The sequence below is a fragment of the Mus pahari genome, chromosome 21, assembly GCF_900095145.1.
Source record: "Mus pahari chromosome 21, PAHARI_EIJ_v1.1, whole genome shotgun sequence".
Classification (NCBI taxonomy): Eukaryota; Metazoa; Chordata; class Mammalia; order Rodentia; family Muridae; genus Mus; species Mus pahari.
The window spans coordinates 21,963,002-21,973,731 of NC_034610.1; the positions used below are offsets into that span (position 1 = coordinate 21,963,002).

Genomic DNA, 10,730 nt, shown 5'->3' on the forward strand with positions numbered 1-10,730 from the left:
TTTCTCTGTGTAGCCTTGGCTGTCCTGAACTCACTCTGTAGACCAGGCTGGCCTCGAACTCAGAAATCCGCCTGCCTCTGCCTCCCGAGTGCTGGGATTAAAGGCGTGCGCCCACACCACCTGTTGACTTGTGCACACTTAGAATCCAAGCTTTCAGGTGACAGAGACAGTTGGGTCTCTGAGAGCGTGAGGCCAGCCAGGGCTGCGTAGAGAAACCTGTCTCAAACAAACAATGACACAGAAATCGCACCAGGAGTACCCATGTCTGTAATCCCAACATTTAGGAGGCTGAGGCAGGAAGATACAGCTACGCAGGGCGTTCTAGGCTTCTCTGGCTAGAACGTAAGACACTGTCTGAAAACCACAAATCAAGTCTACTTTCATGGGTTGGAGGCTCAAGTGCTTAAGAGGACATACAGCTCTTCTAGGGAACCCGAGTCAAATTCCCAGCACCCACGTGAGATAGCTTATGACTGTCTGGAACTCTAGCTACAGGGGCATCTCATACCTCTGGCCTCTGCAGGCTCCTGAACTCATGCGCACAGACCCACACACAGATACACACAATGAAAAATATATATAGGCTTGGCGGTAGTGGTGACACAAGCCCTTAACCCCAGCACTCAGGAGGCAGAGGTAGGCAGATCTCTGAGTTTGAGGCCAGCTTGGTCTACAGAGTGAGTTCTAGGACAGCCTGGGCTATAAAGAGAAACCCTGTCTCGAAAACAAAAAGATTGGGGGAAAAAAAAAGCTGGATGTGGTGACACATGCCTTTAATTCTATCACATGGGAGGCAAAAGCAGGCAGGTCTCGGACTAAGGTCAGCCTGTCTACACAGTGAGTTCCAGGCCAGCCAGGTATACACAGTGAAACTGTTCCCCAAAACCAACCCACATACATACATACATACAAGTCTTTAAAAAGCCCCCCAGGGGGCTGGAGAGATGGCTCAGTGATTAAGAGCACCGACTGCTCTTCCGGAGGTTCTGAGTTCAAATCCCAGCACCCACATAGTGGCTTACAACTATCTGTAATGGGATCTGACGCCTTCTTCTGCTGTGTCTGAAGACAGCTATAGTGTACTTACATATAATAATAAATAAATGTTTAAAAAAAAAAAAAAAGCCTCCCAGAAGGTAGGCATGAAGACCCATGGGAGAAAGTGGAAAGCAAGACTCTGGTGACAGGCATCTTTTAGGTAATGGGGGAAATGGGATTCTGCGAGGAGGAATGTCAGAGGTTTTTCCAGATTTGCAGGGGTTCCCCAGGGTCAAGAGTACCTCAGGTGGGCTCTGAGTCCGTGCCCGCCACTAACCCCACTGAAGCCCGTCCCTTCAGGCTGATGCTGGTGGAGGAGGAGCTGCGTCGGGACCACCCCGCCATGGCTGAGCCGCTGCCTGAGCCCAAGAAGAGGCTGCTCGACGCTCAGGTGGAAATTACAATGTCATTTATCTTCTCCGTGTCCCATCCCCATCCATCTCACCGTCTCTGTGCACTCACCGCACCAGTCGCCCCATCACCGTCCGTCTGTCTCCAGTTGTCCTGTCTGTCTATTCATCTGCATCCCGTTGTCTGTGCCTCCGTCACTCCTGGCAGAGCCAGCCTTATTCCTGTGCCTTCCTGTCTTGTCTTCCCACTCTTGCCTGCATCTCAGGACCGTCCGCCACCAGAGCCTCAGGCTCTCAGCTCCCCTGCCTCCTCCTGGCCCACTGCCATCTGCTCCCTCAGCTCTTCTTAGTCAGGAGGCCGAAGGTGCTCCTGGGTAGAACGGAGCATACTATAATGAGCTGTCATCTATCCAGCCCGGGTGCCCTAGAGTCCCAAGGTTCTCTTGACTTCCCATCCTGACTCTTCAGTTCCCAAAGGCCTCTCCTGGAGACCCCTTTCCATACTTGAAATTCAACCTCCCTTTGACCTCTGGTGTTTCCCCGGGGTGTGGCTGGCCACCCTCTCTGCTCCTCAGCCAGCTTCCAGGCCTTTCTGCACCCCGGCCCCTGCTTCCCTCAGACCCTGCTCTTTCCTATCCATACTCCTCCTCCCTCTGCTCTAACCACCAGGCATCCCTGCCACCACCACCAAGCTTCCTGACCCCATGACCCCACTCTCTCCCCCTGCAGCTCCTCATCAGGTAATTCTCCTGGTTCCGCTTTGACCACGGGCGGAGGACACTGGGGGAGGTGACTCCGGACCACTGCAGGTTGGTGGTGAAGCCCACCCCCTCCAACTCTCTGGAGCCTCTCCCCTCTCACTGCTGCGCACCACACCCAGAGACCCTCCACAGACCCCCCTCCCTCCTGACACCTCCTGCACAGACCCCCTCCCAAGGTACAGCCAGAGCTACCTGCTGACACCCCACACCTGCCCTTTGATGCCCAGTAGTACCAAATTAGACCCTTAGAAAGACCAAGCAGAGTTAAAAGTTTCCCAGTTCTCTCCAGACTTGCCCACCAGCCACCTCCTGGCATCACCCTCCTTTCCTCTACCTATCCAGTGTCTGTCTGTCACCCCCCATTTCACCAGAGGTCCTCGGGAGCTGGGATGTCGGCGTGGGTGGGACAGGGTGGAGGGCCACTCTGCTGGGGCCAGGCTAGAGGGCTGTGCTGACTCCAGGTAGGTCGGGTCCGCTTCCTCTCCTGAGCCCTCACCCTTCCTGTCGTGGCCTTCTTTGCTTCTCCTTTGCGCCTGTGAGGCAGAAGGAATCTGAGGCCTCCTTAGTTCTGCTGGGTGGAAGCCCTGGAAGAACTGCTGTTGAGATGTCCTGGCAGTGACAGAGCAGGCAGCACAGGCGAGCAAGGGTCGTGGGCAGATCTGAAGCTGGACTTAGTTTCCCTTGGCCTGTGAGTCAGAAGTGAGGGGAAACTGCTCCCTAGAATGTATTCAGGGGCTCAGTAGCCAGATTTAGTACCAGGCAGGGACACCAGGAACAGCATGTTAAATAGCCTCTTCCGGCAGAGCCCAAGTTCCTTTTGGTAATGCCATTCATCTCTCCCCACTGCCACCCAGGAGCCTTTCAGTATACACAATCCTACCCAAAGCCAGTGAATGGGAAGCTGTCAGGTACACCTGTCCCGAGACACATTTCTGTGGGAAGGATCTGCGGTGGGCAGTGGCTCCGCAGTGTAATTTTTACTCTCTGCCCGCCTGGCCTCTGTCACAGTTGTCAGTGATCTGTAAATAAATGCCGAGAGACACAAGGAGCCATTTAAAGAGAACTCCTGCAGTGAATTCTTTTGTAAAATGAATAATGGCACCCTAGTTTATCCAGTTTCTAAATTTGGGTTCATGAGGGCGTGGGGGCATGCCCATGTGTCGTCATGAGCAGACAAGCAGAGTGGAGATGATCTGGGGTTCCTTCCCTGCTCTCCTGCTGCGTGTGCTCAGGGTCTCCCACGACTGACTGCCTGGGACATACCCTGAGCCCAGAGGGCAGCTTGTCTTAAGGTTATATTTGGGGTGGCCTTGTAATAGCAGGTGAGTCTTGATTCTGATATGGGGTGGGGGAGCTGATCTCGGGAGGCTGCATTGTGTGTGTGTGTCCTTTGGAAATAGGGTTAGATATAACTACATGCTGCCCTACCTAAATGTCTTGTAGCTTAGACAGTAATTTGGATATTTGTTCCAAACTATTTGTAGGCTTTGATCTCACTGCAGCCCAGCTGCTACTTAAAGCTAATAGAATTCATTTTAAATTGTCCAAGATTGTGGGGCCACACGGCCCCCTCTCCCAGCACAGAAGTCTGTGTTGAGGGGAGGAGCCATGAAGTGGGTAAAAGAGCCATAGAAGCTTCTGAAAATAGGTCCAAGAGTGGCCTAGGGTCTGCTACTCAAGCTGGAAACCTGGGGAGAAGAACTGAGGCAGAAGGAGGATGGAGGGCTGGGGGGGAGGGTCAGTCAGTCTGAGAATTCAACCTGGGCACAATGAATGGCTTTAAACCAGTGGTTCTCAAGCTGTGGGTCATATGTCCTTTGGGGTCTGACAAGCCCTTCCAGGGGTTCCCACATCCGATATGTGCATTACGATCCATAATAGCAGCAAAAGTACAGTTCTGAAGCAGCAACAAGGTAATTGGGTGGTTGGGGTGACCCCATGAGGAACTCTATTAAAGGGCCACAGCATTAGGAAGGCAAGGGCCGCTGCTCTAATACTGGGAGTCTTCCTACAAGATGTCACTCCACATCGCCTCCCAAGTCCCTTCCTGTTTCCACTACAGTCAAACCAAGTTTGGGATGTTATATTTGAAAGGTCCACCCTGATAGCTGACAAAACTGAATGACAATGTCTATTTAGGGAAATGCCTGTCTTCCAAACACAGTAAGTAGAACTCTGTGCACAAGGCTTCCTGCCACACGGGCCCTCAGGGAGCACAGAATGAAGTCTGTTTGCTGGTGTAGGTTAAATCCCCTCCCACAGACACCAATTTGTTTAGCACACTCTTTTTTTCACAGATAAAGGAAAACTCAAGTCCTGGTTTTGTTCAAATTATTAACAAACTTCCAGATCTGTAGGGGTTTGCACTAATGAGGTTTTACTGTACTGCCTCCTCTGGTTCCTGAGTGTGTTCTGGGAAGTTCCTGCCTGGGGTGGAGGGGGCTCCATGTAAGTGGGGCTGGGCAGGGTGGGGGTGGGGATACAGTCCCTGAAGTGGGCATTATACTGGAGGGAAGGTGAGAGCTAGCAGGTTTTGGTCTGGTTTTCTGGTGTAAGTCTGGTTCAAAGGCTCCTGGTAGGAGTTAGGGTGAAGTTTCCTGGAGGTGAGAAACAAACAGGAGAGGGTTGGACATGGCTGTGGAGTGGGCTGGACAGGTGAGCACAGCTTGGGGCTAGCATCCTGGCCCCCATGAAGCGTCTCAATAAGTCCGCGCTCTCCTCTTTGGTGTCTTGCAGGAGAGGCAGCTTCCCCCCTTGGGTCCAACAAACCCGCGTGTGACGCTGGCCCCACCTTGGAACGGCCTGGCCCCCCCAGCCCCACCCCCCCCACCCCGGCTGCAGATCACAGAGAACGGCGAGTTCCGGAACACCGCAGACCACTAGCCCACCCAGCATCACAGACCTCCTTCCCTGTGCACCCTATCCCGGCCCACCCAGCATCACAGACCTCCTTCCTTGTGCACCCCACCCTGGAACATCACCAACCGCCAGGACTGGACGTCATCAAGGGACAGCGGGATTGTCTCCCTTAATGCCTCCTTGGGGCACCCATCTGCCGACCCCACTGCTCCATTCTAAGGAGGGAGAGTGGGACCCTCAGCTGCCCTCTTTCACCCCAGGACAACACACCACCTACCCCACACAGACCCCTTCATTCTGGGGTGCTATCCCCGTCCTCTGCCTCATAGTTCCCCTGAGCACTGGGGGACAGACCCTCACCCCACACTGGGGGTGTGGCACCTCCAAACTTTCAACTTCAGGGTGATTTTTTAGCAGTAACCAGAGCTGACAATCTAACTCCCCTCTACCACCCCATTTTGGCCTCCCCTGCCCCCCTTGTTATGGGGAGGGGACCCCGGGTGAGGGGGCCCTATTACCCCTTGATTTCTCAGGAGCGTCTGGGGGGGCTCAGCACGCACAAACTCCTTCTCCTCTTTCCACTCTTACACTAACTCTCCCCACCCAGAACCCAGATGGGGTGGAGGGGGCCACCGGGGCAGGGAGGGGGCGGCAAGGGGGGAATGGGAGTTGCCTCCCCTTCTTCCCACACCTGATCTGCTCTTGGCTGGTCCCAGAGCGGGGTGAGGGGGCTTATGCCCCCCCCTCCCCCAGTGTGTTGGGTGGGGTGGAATTGAGGTTCGGATGAGGGGGTTAGGGTATAGGAGGCCATGTGTGTTAGGTTGTGGAGGACAGACAAGCTGATCCGCCCTACCCTGACACGCAGCCAGCCCTCTACCCCTTCCCTCTCGAGTCTCTACTCCCATGGGGAGGGGGGAACTTACTCTAGGAAAAGCCATGTCTTTCTCCCCCAGGATGGGGGGACCTGTGTTGGAGGATGGGTGTTTGGGGGCCTCCTTACATGACTCTGTCCCCTGGGGGAGGTAGGACAGGGCTGGGCTTCCCTCTCCCCCTCCCCCTCACCCAGTCTCCCTCCCTCCCGCCAGCTCCAACGCTTTTTCGGTGTTTTTCTGTACATAGCTCTCTGGCGGAATAGGGGAGGTAGGAGGGATGGGGTTTGGGGTGGGTAGGCCATGGAAGGGGAGAAGCCCCTCCTGGGTACCCCTTCTTCTCTGACTGCTGCCCCCTACCCAGCCTTGTCTCTTCACTCCTTCTTGCGTTTGGTATTGAGAATTCTTCCCAGACTCCAGACTCGACCTTTCTTTTGTATGGACAGCTCTCCTTTGGTCTTACCCCTCTACATACACCCACCCAGCCGGGGCCAAATTTATACTTATATAAAAGTTGTAAATATGTGAAATTTTATCCCATGCCCTTTCCAATGCTTTCCCCATCAGGCCTTACCCTTGGACCTCCTCCCTCCTCTTTGGCTGTTGTAATTATCTGGGGTTTGTACTGTACATAATTGGGGTGGGGGGCTGGGAGGCGACCCCTCTGTACAGAGCTTCCTGGCTCCCTAGCCCCACCTCTCACTTCCCTCCCCACCCACCACCTTAAGAGTAGGGAGAAGATCTTCTTACTCTTTTTTTTTTTTTTTTTTTTTTTTTTTTTTTTTTTTTTTTTTTTTTTTTTTGCTGTTTGGTTACTCGTTCTCCTTCCTGCCCCTGCTCCCAGACTCTTGGCCCCCACCACTGCCCCCCTTTTCTCCCNCTCCCATTCCCCCCCCCCCTTTTTTTTTCTGGAGTGTGTGGTGAAACAGAAAAATCATGTTTAATAAACGGAGATTGTTCTTTTATCGCTGGGCTGTTATTTTTGGTTTTTCAAGACAGAGTCTCCTTGTGTGGCTCTGGCTGTCCTGGAACTCTGTAGACCAGGGTGGCCTTGATTGAACTCCAGAGATCTGCCTGCCTCCAAAAGTGCTGGGACCAAGTGTCGCCTCCCCCTGCGTTGGGCCGACTTTTTAGCCTGGGGTCTCCAGAACGACCTGAAGGGTGACAGGGAGTACTTTTGGGAAGAACAAAATAAAGTCCTCTTACATTACACACTGTACCACCCAGTCAGAACAATATATACTGCAGGGTCTTCCTGGTGACACCCTCACTCCCGCACTCTATCCGCCGCAGCACTCGAACCGCTTTAGCGCCCGAAAGACTCCAAGTGCAGGGTCTGTGCAAAACCCTCTCGACTTAGGGCTTCAGCGTGAGGACGCGCCTCTGCGAAACGGAGGAGAGGACCCGGGTCCTCAGCAAGCGTGCGCTCCAGACTTCAGGCCCGGCTGTCCCGCGTGCACGCGGAGGGCAGCAGCACCAGCCTCGCGCGGCGGAAGGGGGGACGCACACCGGGCTGCGGAGCCCGTCGCTCCCCGCACCCCGACCCCAGAACCGGCGGAACCGCCCTCCGCCGCCGCCGCCGCCCGTCCCGCGCATCCCATTCGGCGGCGCGCCCGCCCCAAGCCCCGGCCCTCCGTCCGCACAGCCAATGAGGAGAGGGCTTGTAGGCTGCCGCTCTCCCATTGGCTGCGGACCCGGCCCCGCCCTCCGTGCCTGGCCGCATTGGCGTCCGGCGGAACTGCGGCAGCTTCCGGCCGGCCAGGCGCAGTGGCGGTTGAGGTGCTCCGACGCTGTCGCGCGTGCGGTGGGGCGTGTCGGTGGGAAGTCGCGGGGCCGGAGCTCGCGGAGCCGGCCGGGGCGAGCACGGTGAGGAGAGGCGAGCGGCGGCGGAGGGCGACCCGAGCCGGTGAGGTGGGGCGCCATCCTTTCCCTCGTTGGCTTCCGCTGGGCCTGGAGGGGCAAACCCTGGTTAGTGTTTTGTTGGGTTTCCTGGTGGGCGGAACTAATATACAGAAGCTCGTCGCCGAAGAGTTTGTTTTCAGGGGTCGGTGGCGAGCGGCGTGAGGCAGGTCTCATACCCCGAACTTGTGTGACCCCAGTCTCTTTCCTCCGCAGCCTTCACCCCGTATAGAGCCCTGCTCTGCCCGACTCCCCGGGATTTGTTTCTCTTCGCGAGATAGCCATGGATGCTTCGACTCCTTTGCCTCCCGCATCCCCTTCTCCGAGATGCGACCCAGCCCCACAGACGATCCACATTGAGTTCCCTCATCATAGCTCTTCGCTGCTGGAATCCCTGAACCGCCACAGGCTGGAGGGAAAGTTCTGTGATGTATCCCTCCTGGTTCAGGGCAGGGAACTTCGGGCTCACAAAGCAGTGTTGGCTGCTGCCTCTCCTTACTTCCATGACAAGCTGCTCTTGGGGGACGCGCCCCGACTGACTTTACCGAATGTCATCGAGGCCGATGCGTTCGAGGGACTGCTTCAGCTCATTTATTCAGGAAGCCTCCACCTGCCGCTGGACGCCCTCCCTGCCCATCTCCTTGCAGCCAGTGGCCTTCAGATGTGGCAAGTGGTAGATCGGTGCTCAGAGATTCTTCGAGAACTAGAAACGTCCGGTGGGATTTCAGCGGGTGGAGGAGCCTCCAGCCTCACACTTCTTTCCACAACATCTTCAGGAGGCTGGTGCATTCGCTCTTCCCCTTTCCAGAACCCAGTACGCTCCACTGCTTCTACAGAGAATTCTGTTTCTCCTGAGAGCCCTGCTGGAGGGGAGGGGAGTGAACTAGAAGGAATGTTACAGATTCAGGTGAAAGTAGAGGAGGAAGAGGAGCAGGGGTCAGCAGCCCCACTCTTTCAGACTCCTCAGCCCGAGAAAGTGTCAGGAGGGGTTTCCCAAGCTTGTGGATCCCACCCATTGCCTACACCTGCCCTTCCCAGCAAGCCTTCAGAGGATGAGAACTCAACAGTAGATCCTCCTGCAACAGTAGATCCTCCTGCCCCTCCTGTACAAGCTTCCCAAATCTTATATGTGAATCAGGAAAACGTAGAGTGTAAGGAAGCGATATCAAGAGGCAAGACTCTGTCTGGAGGACCCAAAGAAAAGACCAAAGTACTATCTGGAGAGGACTCTGAGGAGAAGGGGGAGCTAAGATACTTGCTGTCCTCAGGAGGAGGGGAAACGTCTGGGGCAGGAGATCCATCGTGGAAGCCAGTGGATCTTCATGGGAATGAAATCCTGTCAGGGGGTGGAGGACCTGGAGGAACAGGGCAGGCTATGCATGGGCCTGTGAAGCTAGGAGGGACACCCCCTGCAGACGGGAAGTGCTTTGCTTGCTTGTGTGGAAAACGGTTTGCAGTAAAGCCGAAACGAGACCGACACATCATGTTGACGTTCAGCCTTCGCCCTTTTGGATGTGGCATCTGTAATAAACGTTTCAAGTTGAAGCATCACCTGACAGAGCACATGAAGACCCATGCTAGAGCTCTGCATGCGTGTCCCCATTGTGGCCGTCGGTTCCGTGTCCAGGCCTTCTTCCTTCGACACCGGGACTTATGCAAGGGCCAGGGCTGGCCCACTTACCACTGGACTTACAAATGACTACTGGTGCTCTATAGTGATTTCTAAGACAAGATAGCCCCTGCTGCTGATGGGCTCTTACCTTTGACCACCTCAGTCCTGGATTGTATAATCATTCCAAGAGATTATATATATTGTTATGAACCCTTACCCTTGGGTACGGGTCTCACCCTGGTAGTCCAGGTTCAGACAGACTAGATCACTTCTGATCACTTAACCTAAATGGCCCTTTTTGTATTGAGAGCCAGCGAAGGAACTGCTGACCTCAGATCAGTGAGAGAAGGGTTGGCGCATAATCACCCAATAACTCTTAGCTCGTCTTCATGGGGAGGTGAGGGAGCTGGTCCCCAGCTAGTTGTACATTTGATTCAGAGCTCAAGTAATTGCCAGACTCAGGTCTGAGCGGCCCCCCTCACTGTCTGCAGTACTCTGTGTCAGTATTTCTGTCTTTTTCTTCCAGATGCTTTTTAAGTTCTCACCAGTAGACACCTTTTCCAAATATCCTTTTAAAAATGCTTGAGTGGGGCTGGAGAGATGGCTCAGTTGTTAAGAGCACTCTCTGCTCTTCTAGAGGTCTTGAGTTCAATTCCCAGCAACCACATGGTGGCTCACAACCATCTAAAATGGATCTGATGCCCTCTTCTGGCATGCAGGCATACATGCAGACAGCATTCATTCATTTAAAAAAAAAATGTATTTGAAAATGCAACAAGTGTGGTGCACAGATTTAATTACAACGCATAGGAGGCAGAGTCAGGTGGATCTCTTCTAAGTTCAAGGCCAACCAGGGCTACACATGGTGAGACCCTATCTTCAGGGGTAAAAATAGTACTTGAGCACTTTAGCAAACTGAGCATTTCATATTCTATTCTGAAAGTCCATAATAGAGGGTATTCCCTCAGCAGCTTTCACCTTGTCCACCTTTCACTACCACTGATAACTTGCTTATGATCACAATGACAGATATGACCCACAAACTCAGGAGATGGCAGGTGACCTACAAAGCTCTCCGGGTGGCATTTGCTCTCTGAGCAGATCGCCCTGCTTGGAGGAACTCAGGGTTGAATCCACACGTGGTGAAGTCTGCAGAGGAGCTACAGTGGACCATCCTGCTTTCTTTACCATCTCATCCACACGTGGTAGAGGGGTAGATAGTAGAATGGAGGTGAAGGGTAATTTAAGGTTATTAATAAACTCTGCCCTGAAATCTAAACTGACAGTAGACTGGCTTGAGTAATTGCTGTGGAAGAGATGTGAGAGCAGAGCTGCAGGGGAT

At 54.1% G+C, this 10,730-nt stretch overlaps 2 protein-coding genes across 10 annotated transcripts in view; both read left to right on the top strand.

Moving 5' to 3' along the window:
- Nucleotides 1-5,630, top strand: part of Syngap1 (synaptic Ras GTPase activating protein 1) — a 29,902-nt gene extending 24,272 nt beyond the window's left edge. For 4 of the 7 annotated variants that reach the window (XM_029532951.1, XM_029532952.1, XM_029532954.1 and 1 more), the window contains 2 exons: nt 1,339-1,432; nt 4,886-5,630. In XM_029532951.1, coding sequence (XP_029388811.1) covers nt 1,339-1,432; nt 4,886-5,032 — 241 coding nt within the window. In that variant the 3' untranslated portion in view covers nt 5,033-5,630. Of the gene's footprint in view, nt 1-1,338; nt 1,433-2,117; nt 2,198-4,885 lie in introns of all 7 variants that reach the window. The other 3 variants (XM_029532950.1, XM_021221128.2, XR_003842695.1) reach the window with 2 other exon arrangements.
- Nucleotides 5,631-7,628: 1,998 nt separating this feature from the next.
- Zbtb9 (zinc finger and BTB domain containing 9) lies at nt 7,629-10,007 on the top strand. Of its 3 annotated transcripts, none has more exons than XM_029533041.1 (2): nt 7,629-7,845; nt 7,993-10,007. In XM_029533041.1, exon 2 carries the CDS (start codon nt 8,060-8,062, stop codon nt 9,473-9,475), a length of 1,416 nt encoding a protein of 471 aa, XP_029388901.1. In that variant the 5' UTR covers nt 7,629-7,845; nt 7,993-8,059; the 3' UTR covers nt 9,476-10,007. The 3 variants fall into 3 exon arrangements, with proteins under 3 accessions (XP_029388901.1, XP_021077177.1, XP_029388902.1); XM_021221518.2 differs by having other exon boundaries at nt 7,629-7,783; XM_029533042.1 differs by having other exon boundaries at nt 7,629-7,743.
- Nucleotides 10,008-10,730: the final 723 nt, after the last annotated feature.

Bases quoted from the DNA above. Each gene is read 5' to 3' on its own strand.
- Zbtb9 (XM_029533041.1), top strand. From the start codon at position 8,060: ATGGATGCTTCGACTCCTTTGCCTCCCGCATCCCCTTCTCCGAGATGC.